At 34.1% G+C, this 14,041-nt stretch overlaps 1 protein-coding gene across 1 annotated transcript in view; it reads left to right on the forward strand.

Moving 5' to 3' along the window:
• The window catches only part of kl-3 (dynein heavy chain 8, axonemal kl-3), a 555,080-nt gene that overhangs the window by 453,927 nt on the left and 87,112 nt on the right, over window positions 1-14,041 (forward strand). Inside the window, exons 57-58 of the mRNA XM_081731423.1 lie at window positions 4,961-5,151; window positions 10,420-10,541. Of these exons, the coding sequence (XP_081587549.1) occupies window positions 4,961-5,151; window positions 10,420-10,541 (313 nt within the window). The remainder of the gene's footprint in view (window positions 1-4,960; window positions 5,152-10,419; window positions 10,542-14,041) is intronic.

Here is a 14,041-nt window from a genome sequence, read left to right on the forward strand (position 1 = left end):
TAATAATAATAATACATATTACATAATACATAAGAATTTACATATAACAAGCATATACGGTTTCACATAGAAATATAGAATAATTTTAAGAGGAAACGGGTCAGATTCATTACAAATAATTGTAACGCATAAAACACAAATCCGTATATTACAATTCCTGGTGGGAACTCATGCAGTTCGGTATCACATTAAACTTAAGGTCCTCGTCTTATATAGTTTCGATTCTAAAACGAGCGTCAAATTCAAATCTAACCAAATATGTTACACAAATCTTTGTTCCTTTTTAATTTTTTTTAATGAAAACTTTGCACCTCTTAACACTCCCACGTTCTATTTTATACGTTTAAAAATTCTTGCCGGGCATCGAAATTCACAACCACTTGTACTTCTGCTGTTTTTAATTTATAATTGCATCTGTTCCTGACATCAGTATATCATGATCAATCAAAACTGCAATGCGATCGAGAAGGGATTGACAGATAAAGGCTAAGATGCTAAAACCAAATTATTCTTGAACATAATGTTAAGGTAACGTTTAGATAGAAAGATAAAAAGGCAAACTGTTTCATTTTCTCCCTGAATATTAAGTTTCATCGTTGGGTTGTGTTGTTAACAATGTGTCAGGGGTCACTTCCTCTATTTTTATTTTTAGCACTAATTTATAAAACCGCTTTAAAAGTGTCTAGGACTACTATTTCTTTAATTTATTTTTTTTAAAAAAAAAGGAAAAACTGAATCTTTTTACGAGAAAAATAGAAACGAACATAAAAATGTGCCAGAAAATTTAAAACCTTAAGGACATCATGGGCAAATAAAAATATGTGAATTGTGCAATAATAATAATAATAATAATAATAATAATAATAATAATAATAATAATAATAATAATAATAATAATAATAATAATAATAATAATAATAACCTGATTTGGATACGTTACTTATTTGGTGAAACCTATTTGAAAATTATGAACATCATCAATTTGAAGTGATAGACATTGAGACATCAATAATTTAATCTGAATCAGTTTACTCTTAAACTTTCATCTATTTTAAAACAATGTATATTTCTTTTTCTTCCAGATCTAAAAGAATTTCTTTGCTATGTTAATTCAGTCTTTTTCTTTCTGTATTTTGTAATGGAAATAAACCAACAGGTTGTTTACCCATCTTTTTCACATTTCCAATATCACCTGTCATGACGTATCTACACAGAGTATCACTCTATTAGCACATCATCGAATCAATGAACTTTGAATTCATTGACCGGCGTTGATTAACAAAACTGAGGGATAAGCTTAGACGAAGAGAATTACGTTCCAATTCTTCGACATTTCAGAAAGTCTCGTGAGAATTTTGCCTAAGTTAACAAGGGAAGTTCGAGAGAAAGCATTCGCCTGCAGAGAAACTAAACATGCATTTGAAGGGCCAATTCATGCTGATTACAACAAGCTAATAAAATTCGTGTAAAGTTGAGAACTGTTCGAGAGATTCAACTTGGAAGTCTATATGAAAAATGATTATATGCGCATTTAAACGTGTTAAGTACGACATTATTAGCAACGAATATTGACATACGAATTAAAATCTATCGAAGGTAACAGAAAAAACTATTTTGCAATAACTGGGTCATTATACTGTTCACAATAATGATGGATTAGAGATAAAAATTGATCACTGTTGTTCTTCTGTTCTATGAGGAAATGACACAGGCAAAAGACTTCCTTTTACACCATGAACATTTTATATGTGTAACTGCGTTGTATCCTTCAAGGGAAAAGTTCGCATAACTAAAGCGAAAAGCAAATTCGACAGGTGATTCAGAAGGTATATAATTTGTTCGGTAACCTGCCTTGTGGAATGAAATAATCCAGTGTATCGCGGTGATCGGAACTGATTCATTAGCATGGACACAAACTTTATTTGGTTGTTTTGTTGGTACATCATAACGTCCGGATGAAGAAGATTCATACTATGTACAAATCTCCTGCCATGACCTTTGATTGGTCGGAATCCAAACACATCAAATGGTTTACATATCGTGTGCAGGTCTTTGGTATATTCTCAACCATTATGTCTTTGTCATCCGTCATCCAACTTGCAATGGAAAATTTGTCTGTGAATGGACCCCAGTGATCAAACAGTATCAAGTTCAAACCATCAGATCAGTAGGAGGCGCAATCGTGCATTTAAGTTGAATCTTTCGAAAAATTCTCAACCGTACAAGAATTTTATTAGTTTGTTGTAATCAACATGAATTGGTCTTTCAAATGGCATGCTTAGTTTCTCTACAGGCAAGTATTTTCTCCCGAACTTCCCTTGTGAGAGGCAACGCGTTTCACGTTGCAAGTACAAATCTTTGGAAGCAGCTATGTGTGCGTCATTCGAAAGACTTTACTTTGTTTATACATGGCAAAATTTAGTTTCTGATTATTTTGGCCTCCTCATCCAAGTTATCCTGTAAGGCTTTCGGCTAGCCATAGCTCTCATCGCACTTTTCTAGCTGACCGACATCACCCCGCAGAGAGGACCATCAATAGAGGATCATCGCCATTGATACGTTAAGATACTGTGTAGATGCTACGTTTCCTTACTTTAATCCCTTTCTCTCACCTTTTCTCACCCTTCTCACATACAATACTTTTTTTTCTATAAATGTGTTGCATGTTATTTCGCAAAGCAACTCAGATCCCCGATTTCAGTACCTCAACTCTAAATATTTACTGTTTAAAATCTTGAGATGGGTTTGTTGGTTCAAATCTCCAAATTTAATGTTTCGTACCTGAGCTACAGAGCTGACATTCCCATACTGCATATGTTCTATATTCTGTAATTCTTATCTTTGTCTCCCTCCCCCTGCATTCTGCACATGGTAGAGATACTAGTCTTTAGTTCAAATCTCCAATCCTTGCGCTACTACGTATAGTGTTAATGTTAGTCTTAAATTAGTTTTTCTCGAAAATTTAGTAGTTTTGGTTGCTACTTAGTTTTTGAACCCCCTTCCAAACCCACTCATTCTCAGTAAGTTTTTATTCAGTATGTTTTTATTCTTTCATTTTCAGTATGTTTTTATTCTGTTTAAATTTTGAGTTGGGTATACATTTTTTGACCGAGGATTTTGTTCCCTCCCATGACTTTTTAAAGCGGGAGACGGGTATTTCGGTTTTTACTTTTCATTATAAGAAGTACTTATGTAAGGATATTTTTTTAAAGTATTTGAAATAGTGAAAACTAATGCACATTTTACCTCCCTCTCTCTAGACCCGATGTTTTACTATGTATAATTTAAATTTATTGCATATCTATTTTTCATCTGGTGACCGATTTTCTCATATTTTGATCTAGTAAGTTTATTTATATAGTAATCAAAATCATGATAGTGGAAGATATTTTTTATAAGCGGCTCCTATGTCGTAACAATCCAGTAACAATTAACATTTTAGATTAGAAAGTGTATGTTTCAGTCATCCTTGGTTGACTGTGTCTTGAGCAAAACCAATTGTATTAAAGGAAAAGATATGACGATAATCCTCGTTTGCAGAAAAGCCACGAAATTCACGAACAGAGAATCGCCATGACGGAAAATAACCACGGAGTCGGACTTACAACTCTGTTGCAGATTCCATAAATAATAAATAAATTAGCAGTTCTGTGACGTTTCTTAATATCTATTATTGTCTCCTCAATCTTAATTTCTGCTCCCTCCCAGAAATCTGGCTTATTATGGGACTGGTCGTGGATTCATTTCATGTTGGAATTCCCTAAACTTTACCAAAGAAAAGATTAAATTAGAGTTAGCTAATCAACCTGTCGTTGAAGTAGTGGGGGCAAACGTAACATTTTTTTTTTTTTTTTTTTTTTTTTAGAAGTATCCTTTGGTAATTGTTTTAATTATGACAGACCTATTTTGAGCAACATGTGCTGTCCATTGCTCTTTTCATGACGGAGACAAATAACCCTGCCGCTGACGTCCTTATTAGAGGACCCATACACTATCAGTTTTAACTGGTCAGTCCAACTGAGCTAGAAACTGACTTAATCGATCGTAACATGAACTGAACTGATAGTGTTTGGAGTACTGTCAGTTAATCGAGTTCAGTACTTCAGTTCAGTTGCTTCAGTTTCATCAGATGCTCTGTGGAGTGCACTTCTAAGTTCCTGAAATACTAAAGCTTTGGAACGTACACTTCCTCACCTCCAGTCCCCGATTTCTTGGATTCGTTCACTTTCCGCAGATCCTTCCTAAATGGCGACCAAGGTTGTTTTATTTTTATTTTTATTTTATTTATTTATTTATTTATTATTGACAGTATCGCATGTCGCCTGAGGTTCCAACTCTTTTAATTTTGAAGTAACACATTATACGCCTTCCCTCTTTTATATCTATTCGCATAATGCACTTGTTGAATGTCCCAAAGTTCAAGATGAACATGGTAGGCTTTAATAAAAGCCAACAATGCCTCACTTTTACTAGCAGCCATGATGACAGGACCTAAACTGAGAGAACTGAACTGAGACAATTGTATGTTTCCTTCAATTAATAGCACAGTTATCGTAGCAAGAGACGGTTCGTTTGTTCAATCCAAAATAACCATTCTTCAGTCCAAATAACCGCCTGAAGAATTGACTAAACTGAACGAATTACTTCAGTTCGCACAGTTTTTCTTTCAGCTCTGACGTCACAATCAGGTTTTCTTTCAATTAAACTGATAGTGTATGGGACCGTTTAAACACTCAAGATAATCGATCGATCTATCGAGGAGCATCACTGACTTTCTATTTACAAGCGAAAGTCCTTCCGAAGCACTTTTCTCTCGCGACTATATCCTTCCCTCACATCACCCGTCATTGAGTCAGCATAAACTCTGATACTGTTTTAAATTGTCCATATAGAACCTTACACTTCGTTTGACATATTCTTACATGATTTAAATAAATAAGATAAATCACTTAACTTTCAGGTCAGAGAGAAGCCCAATAACTTTCAAGAGAGTTGCATTTATCGTCGACTACTTAACTTATGAGGTATACAGATACACAACGAGAGGTCTTTACGAGAACCATAAATTTTTATTTACTGTGCTGATGACTCTAAAGATAGACCTTGATAGAAAAAAAATTACACACGCCGAGTTTGAAAATTTCATTAAAGGTAAGTTCACACAAACATTATTAAATATAACGTTGATTAATATAGTACAGCTAGAAAAGCATATATAATATATGTAATTTGAAATTCAGCTATTGAAATTGAATATTTCTGTGTGAATACAAAATTTCATAATTTAATATCTTGTATGCACTAACTATCACAAAGAGCTCCTGATTTTGCAAAGGTTAAAACTAGTAGCGTAATACTTTACGCTGAAATTTTACTTTAAAAAATGCTTAGATAAGCTCCCGTACTACCCACTGAGATGAAGTGATCCTAATTCCTGGCGCATAGAACAATTTCACATCACACATTCTTGTTTAGTACACAGGCGCTAAACGACTGTGTTGTGCAGACTATATATTACCACTGAGTATTCAGCACATTCTTGTAGAATTTCTAGAACACTCAGTCCCCTGAGAACGTTTAGGACTATCTAAAAACATTAATATATTTTGGAAGATAATGTGGTATTTACTGACCTATTCTGGCCTTCGTTCGTATCATTGGAATAGTTAACGTTCTCTAAATGTTTTTCTTTTTAGTTTTATGTTATGCTATTTTTGATATTTTTGAGTTATATTTCTGTTATATATTTTCTGTTTAGTTTTTCATTCTTATGCCTTTTAACGACCTTTATTTTATTTTATTTTATTTTTATCTTATTTTTATTTTGTTTTGTTTTCTTAATTTTTTGTTTTAATATGTGAATTTATAAAACTTTATGAACTATATATATATATATATATATATATATATGTATATTAGAAATCTTGTTTTCAATTTATAATGTGAAGCCTGTGTCGGCCATTGGCCTTATTGTGATGGAATCAAATAGCCCAGCTGCTAACATCACCATCAAACCACAATCAATTAATAAGCATAGTCATACTTTGAATTACATCAAACGTCAATTTCTACATAGTTTGAAAACAACTTTCCTTCACCAGTAATGAAATTCATCAGTGGTTCCCTTTGCGTAAAAACCTTTTTCTTGTATAGTTCGGATACAGTTTTGTGCTCTCACGCGTATTATTTCATTTCTTGTAGAAATGTTTGACAATCTGTTTTGATATATCAACAAATCAGATAATTTTATTCGTTTTGTTTCTTTGGGCAAGCCGAATGTCCTCTTTACTCCAGTCTGTCACGTCTTAGCTTCGATCAGTCTTGCCAAGCTCTTTCACAATTCAAGCAGAGGCTTTGTCGCGAGTAAGTGGGTATAAAGCTGAGAGGGGGACTTCATTTATCATGCACTAATCGCCTTTCACTCTGTATATTCTTTGTCTGTCCCCTCAGTCTCAAATTACGCTGCCAGTTTTGCAAGTGGTTGGTGAGAGTCTGGAAATTTCATAATTAGTGTACGTTTTCCTTCTATTTACAGGTACGTTCATCCATCTCAAACAACTTATCCATTTATATATATATATATATATATATATATATATATATATATATATATATATATATATATATATATACGAAGGGCATTCAATAAGTAAAGAGACAAATTGCTATAGCTCAATAAAGATTTACTTCAATCTTTCAAAACTAAGGCTATTTTTCAATATAATCACCCTTTACAGTTATGCATTTTTCCCATCTTTCTTGCAGCTTCCTAATTCCCTTGGCGAAGAAATCTTTCGATTTACCCCGAAGCCACCTTTGCACCGCTGCCTTAACTTCCTCATTGTTAGCAAATCTTTTTCCACATAGGACGTCTCTGAGTGGTCCAGACAGGATAAAATCAGATGGGGCGAGGTCTGGACTGTAGGCAGGATGAGGTAAGACCTCCCAACCCAATTCTTGAAGCTTATCTCGGGTCAGCTGGGCTGTATGAGGGCGGGCGTTATCGTGCTGAAGAATGACTCCTTTTGACAAGAGTCCACGGCGTTTGCTCCTGATAGCTGGTTTAACTTTGTGTTCTAGCATCTCAGAATAGTATAGGCTATTGATAGTTCGCTGATCTTCAAGGAAATCGCAATAGATTGGACCCTGTGAGTCCCGAAAGATGGTCAGCAGCACTTTACCAGCGGAAGGTTGAACCTTGAATTTTTTTGCGAACTGGAGAGCTAGTGTGTTTCCGCTCCATACTCTGCCTTTTGGTCTCAGGGTCGTAGTGATGGATCCAGGCCTCGTCGCAAGTCACTATTCTTTCAAAAAAAGCGTCTCCTTCAATCAAACTTCGTTGCGTTAAGACTTGACAAATGGAAAGCCTTGATTTTTTATGAGCGTCAGTAAGCTGTCTGGGAACCCATCTGGCACACGTTTTTCTGTACTTTAAAATGTTCCTAATGACATTGTGAACAGTTCCAACACTTACTTGAACTTCCTCAGCTATCATTTCAACAGTAATTCTTCTGTTATCACGAATAAGTCCGTCAATCCTCGATTCCAACGAAGAACCAGAAACTTCCACTGGACGTCCACAACGGGGTTCATTACCTACACTTGTTCGGCCACTTTTAAACCGATCAACCCACTTGTACACATTCGCACGGTTCATACAACTGTTACCGTACTGTCCCAACATTGGAGAAAAAAATTTCACTTGGTTTTACACCTTCTGCGACTAAAAACCTAATGACTGAACGCTGTTCTTCTAAGGTGCAATCTTCTAGAGGACTTGCCATGATGAATTGATATTTGTGAAGTTATGTTGACATAAAATTACGAAACAGCAGATCAGAGCATATCCCAAGGTTGCCAGCTAACAAAAAAAAAAAAAAGAAAAAAATTGATTAGTGTTAAAAATATAGACTTTGTCTCTTTACTTATTGAATGATCCTCGTATATATATATATATATGTATAAACTAACAGAATCCACACAATTTCTCTTTATTCTCATTAGTTTTTAGTTAGTGAGGGTAGTGCTTTGTAAGTTCAGGATTTTTATTTTATTTATTACTTATTTTGTATTTTGATTTTCTATTTTATCTTACGGGACATTGTGGTTTTATGGATGGGAAAAGTGTTTTATACACCTCACATTTCCCTTGACCATGTCGCCTTCAGTAATCCTATGATGAGCGCGTGCCTACAGTATTGTTAGGAGTATAACACTAGTTCTCCCTGTAAACGCTTCGGTGCGGTGTTGCAGAAACCACGCACAGGATTTTAATTTTTAATATTTTTGTTAAAAACATACTTTTATAGGTAAAACATCCTGCAGGACGTTTTTAGTAAACCCAATGGACTTTTTTGCTCCCCAGAGTTTACATAAATGACAAAATGGCAGATGACAGACGCCTACGAAGGTTTCCTGCGAAAAGTTATATGTATAATTAAAATTCTGGTGAAGGAAAAGACCAGTTCCCAACTTTGAACCTACAGGAAGAAATCAAGAAAATAAAATCTATTCTAGCGAACAAAAATAAGGTCTATTCACTTAAAACTGTTTTGGGCAATTTGTAGATGCCGCGAACTAGTCGCCGAGGTAAAGTGACCCTGGCGAACTTGATTATTAAAGACTTTCATCTTTTACATTGCTGTTTAGTGCATAATATCAAACATCCATATTGTGAAGCCTGTATCGCTCTACTAAGTATTCGGTATCTGTAGATTCTTGTAATATATATATATATATATATATATATATATACGCATACAGTCGCGAATGGGGGATAACATAAAAAAATCGACGATGTAAAGTATATGGCATATATTATCGAGCAGTGTCACCAGATGATGTATGTAAGTAGACCTGCGGGTCTGAACATATCCCACGAAGTTCAGTTAGTGAAGAACAGTTCCCAGGAATGGACATCACGAATAGCGAACAATTTTGTATGTGAATAAAGCATTTCTCCATTGCATAAATGCCCGAGAATGCCACACAGAGCTACGGAAAACTATGGGTACGCGTGTCCTAGTCTATCGAATAGTGTCGGAAGTGGATAGAGACCTTCAAACGGGCCATAGTGTTGACTGCCGATATGACACCCAGTGGGTAGCATACGTTCACGGACAATGATGTATGAGTGATAATGGAAGCACAGTGCTTATACGATGATAGGCACTGAACACTTTAGAAATTAGAAGAGCAAATAGGAATTCCGGCAAAGACAGTACCGCATTTTACAAGAGCGCCTGAACATGCAGAAAGTTCGTGTAAAGTGGGTGACACATCAATTAAGTAAAGCACAAATATGTTGCATCAATCTGGAGAAATTGCAGGAAGAAAAAGATGTCATGTTAAATCACATCATTGCTATGGATGAAAGATGAGTATGTGCGTATGAACTAGAACTCAAGCGACAGTCCAGGGTCATCCTGGGTCATCACGAAACACAAGATTAGACAAAATCTTTCACCAACAGAGGCCATAGTCATTCTGGGTATGACTGTCAAGTTGTTCTTGTGTGTTATTCAGTGTGTGAGGACACTGCTAATGCCCAGTTTTACACATATATTTTAGTGTCACAGTCGCGCCGTGCAGTATGTACCAAATGGCCAGAAGTTTTGAGCAACACCATTATCCCACCATAACGCAACAGTTTACACAGCAAATAGTCAAGTGTCTTTTACAGTAGTGTGGGTGGGAAGTGCTCATGCACCCACCATATTCGTCCGATCTCAGTCTATGTGATTATGATATCATCCCCAAACCGAAACAGCCATTGCGTGACAAACTTTTTACTTACAAAACGGACGTTTTGACAGTATTTTGACATGAGATTGCTCACGTTACCGAATCACATGCAGTAGATATTATTCCGTACCTTCTCCATCGCTGGCAACGAACCGTCGATAAACTTTGAGACTACTTCGAAGGTTGCTGCAAAGCGTGGATAACCCGTGACGTTGTGCAACCCTGTGTAAGTAGTTTTGTATAACTTTTGCTCATGACACAATAAGCCAATGTGTCAGGCTGCCTGTCTTGCTTCTTCCCTCCGAGAGCCTGCTACATCCAACCTTCCTTTGGTGGCACTACTCGATAGCACATGCTATACAATACTTTCTAACATTTATTGTCGTCATTACAAACCGCTGACTCTGTGCTGCGCCTCCTGCGTATTGTGCCCTTCGTATTTCGTCTACGTGAACTCCTCAGCCTCAGTCAGTATTCGCATTTCAAATTAATTTCGTATGTTCTATTGTGTAACTGATGTTAATTTATGTAACGTGCGTAATTTCAAGTTAGTATTTCGGATAGTCTTATGTGTTTTGTCACATAAATCCTCTCATATTTATCTTTATGCGTATCACAAATACATTCTTACATTTATGTGTCTTTTACACTCAAAATTCGTATATGTTTATGCAGGTGGAGCAGCACTGGACCTAAATGCTGTGGAACCTAAGACTTGTAGATGGATAACTGATATGACATGGCTAAATTTAGTGCAGCTATCAACGTTGAGAACATTTCAAACAATAACACAGCAGGTAGGAGTGTCATTTCTTAATTTGGTGCAATCTAATCTTGTTCTTAAATATAATAGAATATTTTATTGTCATTAAGTCTGCAAACAGACAATAGACAAAGTCAAATGAAGTTATACAAGTAAATTTCTTAATCTATACCAATATATTTTTATCTTCCTCAAACTCCTTAGCAATTATAATAGGGTACAGCAACTAACGAATCATACACTTTGCTTTTAAATTGAATCATAGGTAAATTTTGCATGTGTATTGGTCTCTCTTGTTCAACTCAACCATAGGTTGGTGGGCAACATGGAAATTTTAAAACTTTTCTCTCGCTTGGCAGAGCTGTTTTATACTTTGATAAGGTTTCTTCTTCGTAACTGCATCTAGATATTCTATCTTTGGTCTTCCTCTTCCTGGTTTTCCTTCTGCCTTTCCCTCTATCAGCACGGTGATCCAATCGGAGTGCCAAATAAGATGGCCAAGCATACTGTTTCTTCTTTTTCTTATTATCTTCATGATCTGTCGTCCTTCGTTAGCTTCCTTTAGTACGTCTTCATTCCTTTTCCTTTCGGTCCATGATATGCGGAGCATTCTTCACCAACACCACACTTCAAATGCTTCCGGCTTGGATATTTCAGCTTTTGTATTGGTAGCCTGTTCATAAATTTTATACCTTGTATTGTATAGCTATTTTTAATTCTTGATAGCCTGCTATACGATATATCAACTTGTTTCACAAATTTGTATTATATGAATTAATATCTTGTCTACGCTGCATATCTGACACTTTTTTGTTTTACATATACTAAAACCTTATATATATATATATATATATATATATATATATATATATATATATATATATATATATATATATATATATATATATATATATATATATATATATATATATATATATATATATATATAAGTTAAAAAGCATAATTTTCAACTTACAGAACAAAAGTTTATAAGTGTTCTTTATATGATACTCCACTGATTCTAATAACTTTTTTGTACTAACAGAACTTCATTTATGTACCTAGGTTGTTACTGTTGCCCCAAAACAATATTCCATAATCTATGGTATAATTTATGGTACTTCGGAAGAAAACAAAATATGCTGGTCTTATATAGTTGTTCGGGACTATATCTCTTAAAGTTCGTAGAAAACTTATTGTTCTCGAAAGTTCTATACATACATATTCTACATGTATTTTCTATGTTCATTGCCTATCCAGAATAATGCCAAAAAATTTTATATTCTTCGACCCTTCCGGACATTCATTCAATGAAAATATTTGTCTGGTAGTTTTCTCTTTGTTAAGAGGAAATCCGTTTGCTTTAAATTATTTCTTAATTTCTATAAAGGTTTTCTCATTCAATTTCGTTAATTCTGTAGAATTATTGCTTATGTTTAGCAAAGTCGTATCATCAGCAAAAAGAAAGGATTTAGCTGAGATATTAAATGGTAAATCATTTATCATCAATATGAACAATAACGGGCCCAGTACTAAGCCTTGGGGAACCCTATGTTTTATTAATATACTGGCCGATGTCATTCCATTGATGTTAACAATCTGAGTGCGACTTTCTTCGTATGTTTTAATCAAGTTCAGACTATTAACTTAAAAACCATAATACCCTAATTTTCTTAATAATATACTATGTTCTAAACAGTCAAAAACCGTGCTTAAATCACAAAAAAGTGGCCAATGCAAAAACTTATTTTAAAATACTTGATGTATACGTTTCACAAGATTATCAATGGCAACCTGATCTAAAGTCGAACTATGCATTACATTTTTCATAAACTTGTTTGATATATCATATATATCTTTACTATTTGATGATTTAAATCTACTTACTATACGTATGATATCATCCTGTGTTACTGGTTTAAAATTAAATGTGTACGAATATTTAGTAAATTATCGTTATTTTCAGGATACGACAGTTTATTAAATTTTCGTCCAGGATACGACAGTTTATAGTATTGATATTTTATAAATAGTTTTAGATACTATTTTGTCAGTATTATTTTTCACTATATCAATATAATTTATAAATATTTATTGTGTTTTCCTTTTTATAGACATTATAATAAATAATTACTTTCTTCTTCATATCGGATAATTGCGTAGTGCATAATGGTATTTTTTATACACTCTTTGTTTAATTTACCGGTTCTTTAGTTCATGGCAATTTTCTTTTTGGAAATGATATTTGATTTTTTTTATGAAATTCATGAAAAACAATTAAAGATACCATTCCCATTTATATTCACATATCTATTTAGTCCGTCCCAATCTTCTTGTAGCAATAACATTATGAAGTTATTCATTTTTTAATTGTCATCAGTCAAGATTTAATCGTTACAATTTCCGGAGCCGTTTTGAGACGTACATAATTTTCTATACATATTTTTCTTAATATAATCCAAACTGAAAGATTGTTGGAAGTGTGAAAATGTATTACCTCGCTACCTGTATTATTTCTACTTAAACTAGTGAAAATGTTATCTAAGTATGCATTTAATCTTGTTGCTTTGTAATTTTATACACAGTAATCAAATTGTCTTAATAGATTTTAAAATTCTGTTACACTTTTTTTAACTTGTATTTACATCAACATGTAAATTCATATCATCCTCTTGTACTTTTTCTTATAACTTCAATATTTAAGTAAACTTTACAGTTTTTGTAAAAATATATAAGGATTTCCATCTGGCGATCTGTACAGTGATACAATTATAATCCTCAATTCCTCTATGAATATTGCAGTTGCCTCAAAATTCATTTCTACGCATGAGAAATCCAAATCTAGTTTACTATATTCCATATCATTCCGCAGTAAGATAGCTGCCCTACCCCTTTTATGTAGTTTCCTATTAAAACAATTAGCCATAATATATCCATCCAGGTTATAAATTCAAGTTCATTTTGGGCTGCTCAATGTTCACTGATACACTGTATATTTGCTGAATTTTCAATTGCCAAATTTAATAGTACAAAATGTATGTCATTTTAACACTTGTACATTCCAGTAGCAGATTTTCACATCTCTATCAGTGTTGCAGACAAAGTATCAATTCCATATCAGACAAAGTACCAAAGTACCAATCTCTGTCGGATTTTATGTTTCCAAAGTTATTCATGTGTTCAACGCTAAAAAATGTTCATTTTCTATTTTAATTTCTTGGAATGAACCAATGTATCCCAGTACAGCGAAATTACATTGTCACTCTTTCTATACCTCATCTCTCACACAATGTTTATTATTTCTGAGCAGACGTGTTTCTTATCCGTAACTGTTTAGGTGTGGTCCATGTGACATGTATAATTTCCTATCGAACTACTTATATCCACAACAGAAACGTTTTTAAAGTGTTTTGATGTTTTATATATTTCTTTGTTCACACGTTCCACTTCTTTATTCACACATGACCACCTGGCCAAATCATATCTATGTGGCACAGTATACTACAACATTTGTATGTAATAAGGCCTGAAGTG

Source organism: Thermobia domestica, chromosome 11 (genome assembly GCF_964235325.1).
Source record: "Thermobia domestica chromosome 11, izTheDome1.hap1.1, whole genome shotgun sequence".
NCBI lineage: Eukaryota > Metazoa > Arthropoda > Insecta > Zygentoma > Lepismatidae > Thermobia > Thermobia domestica.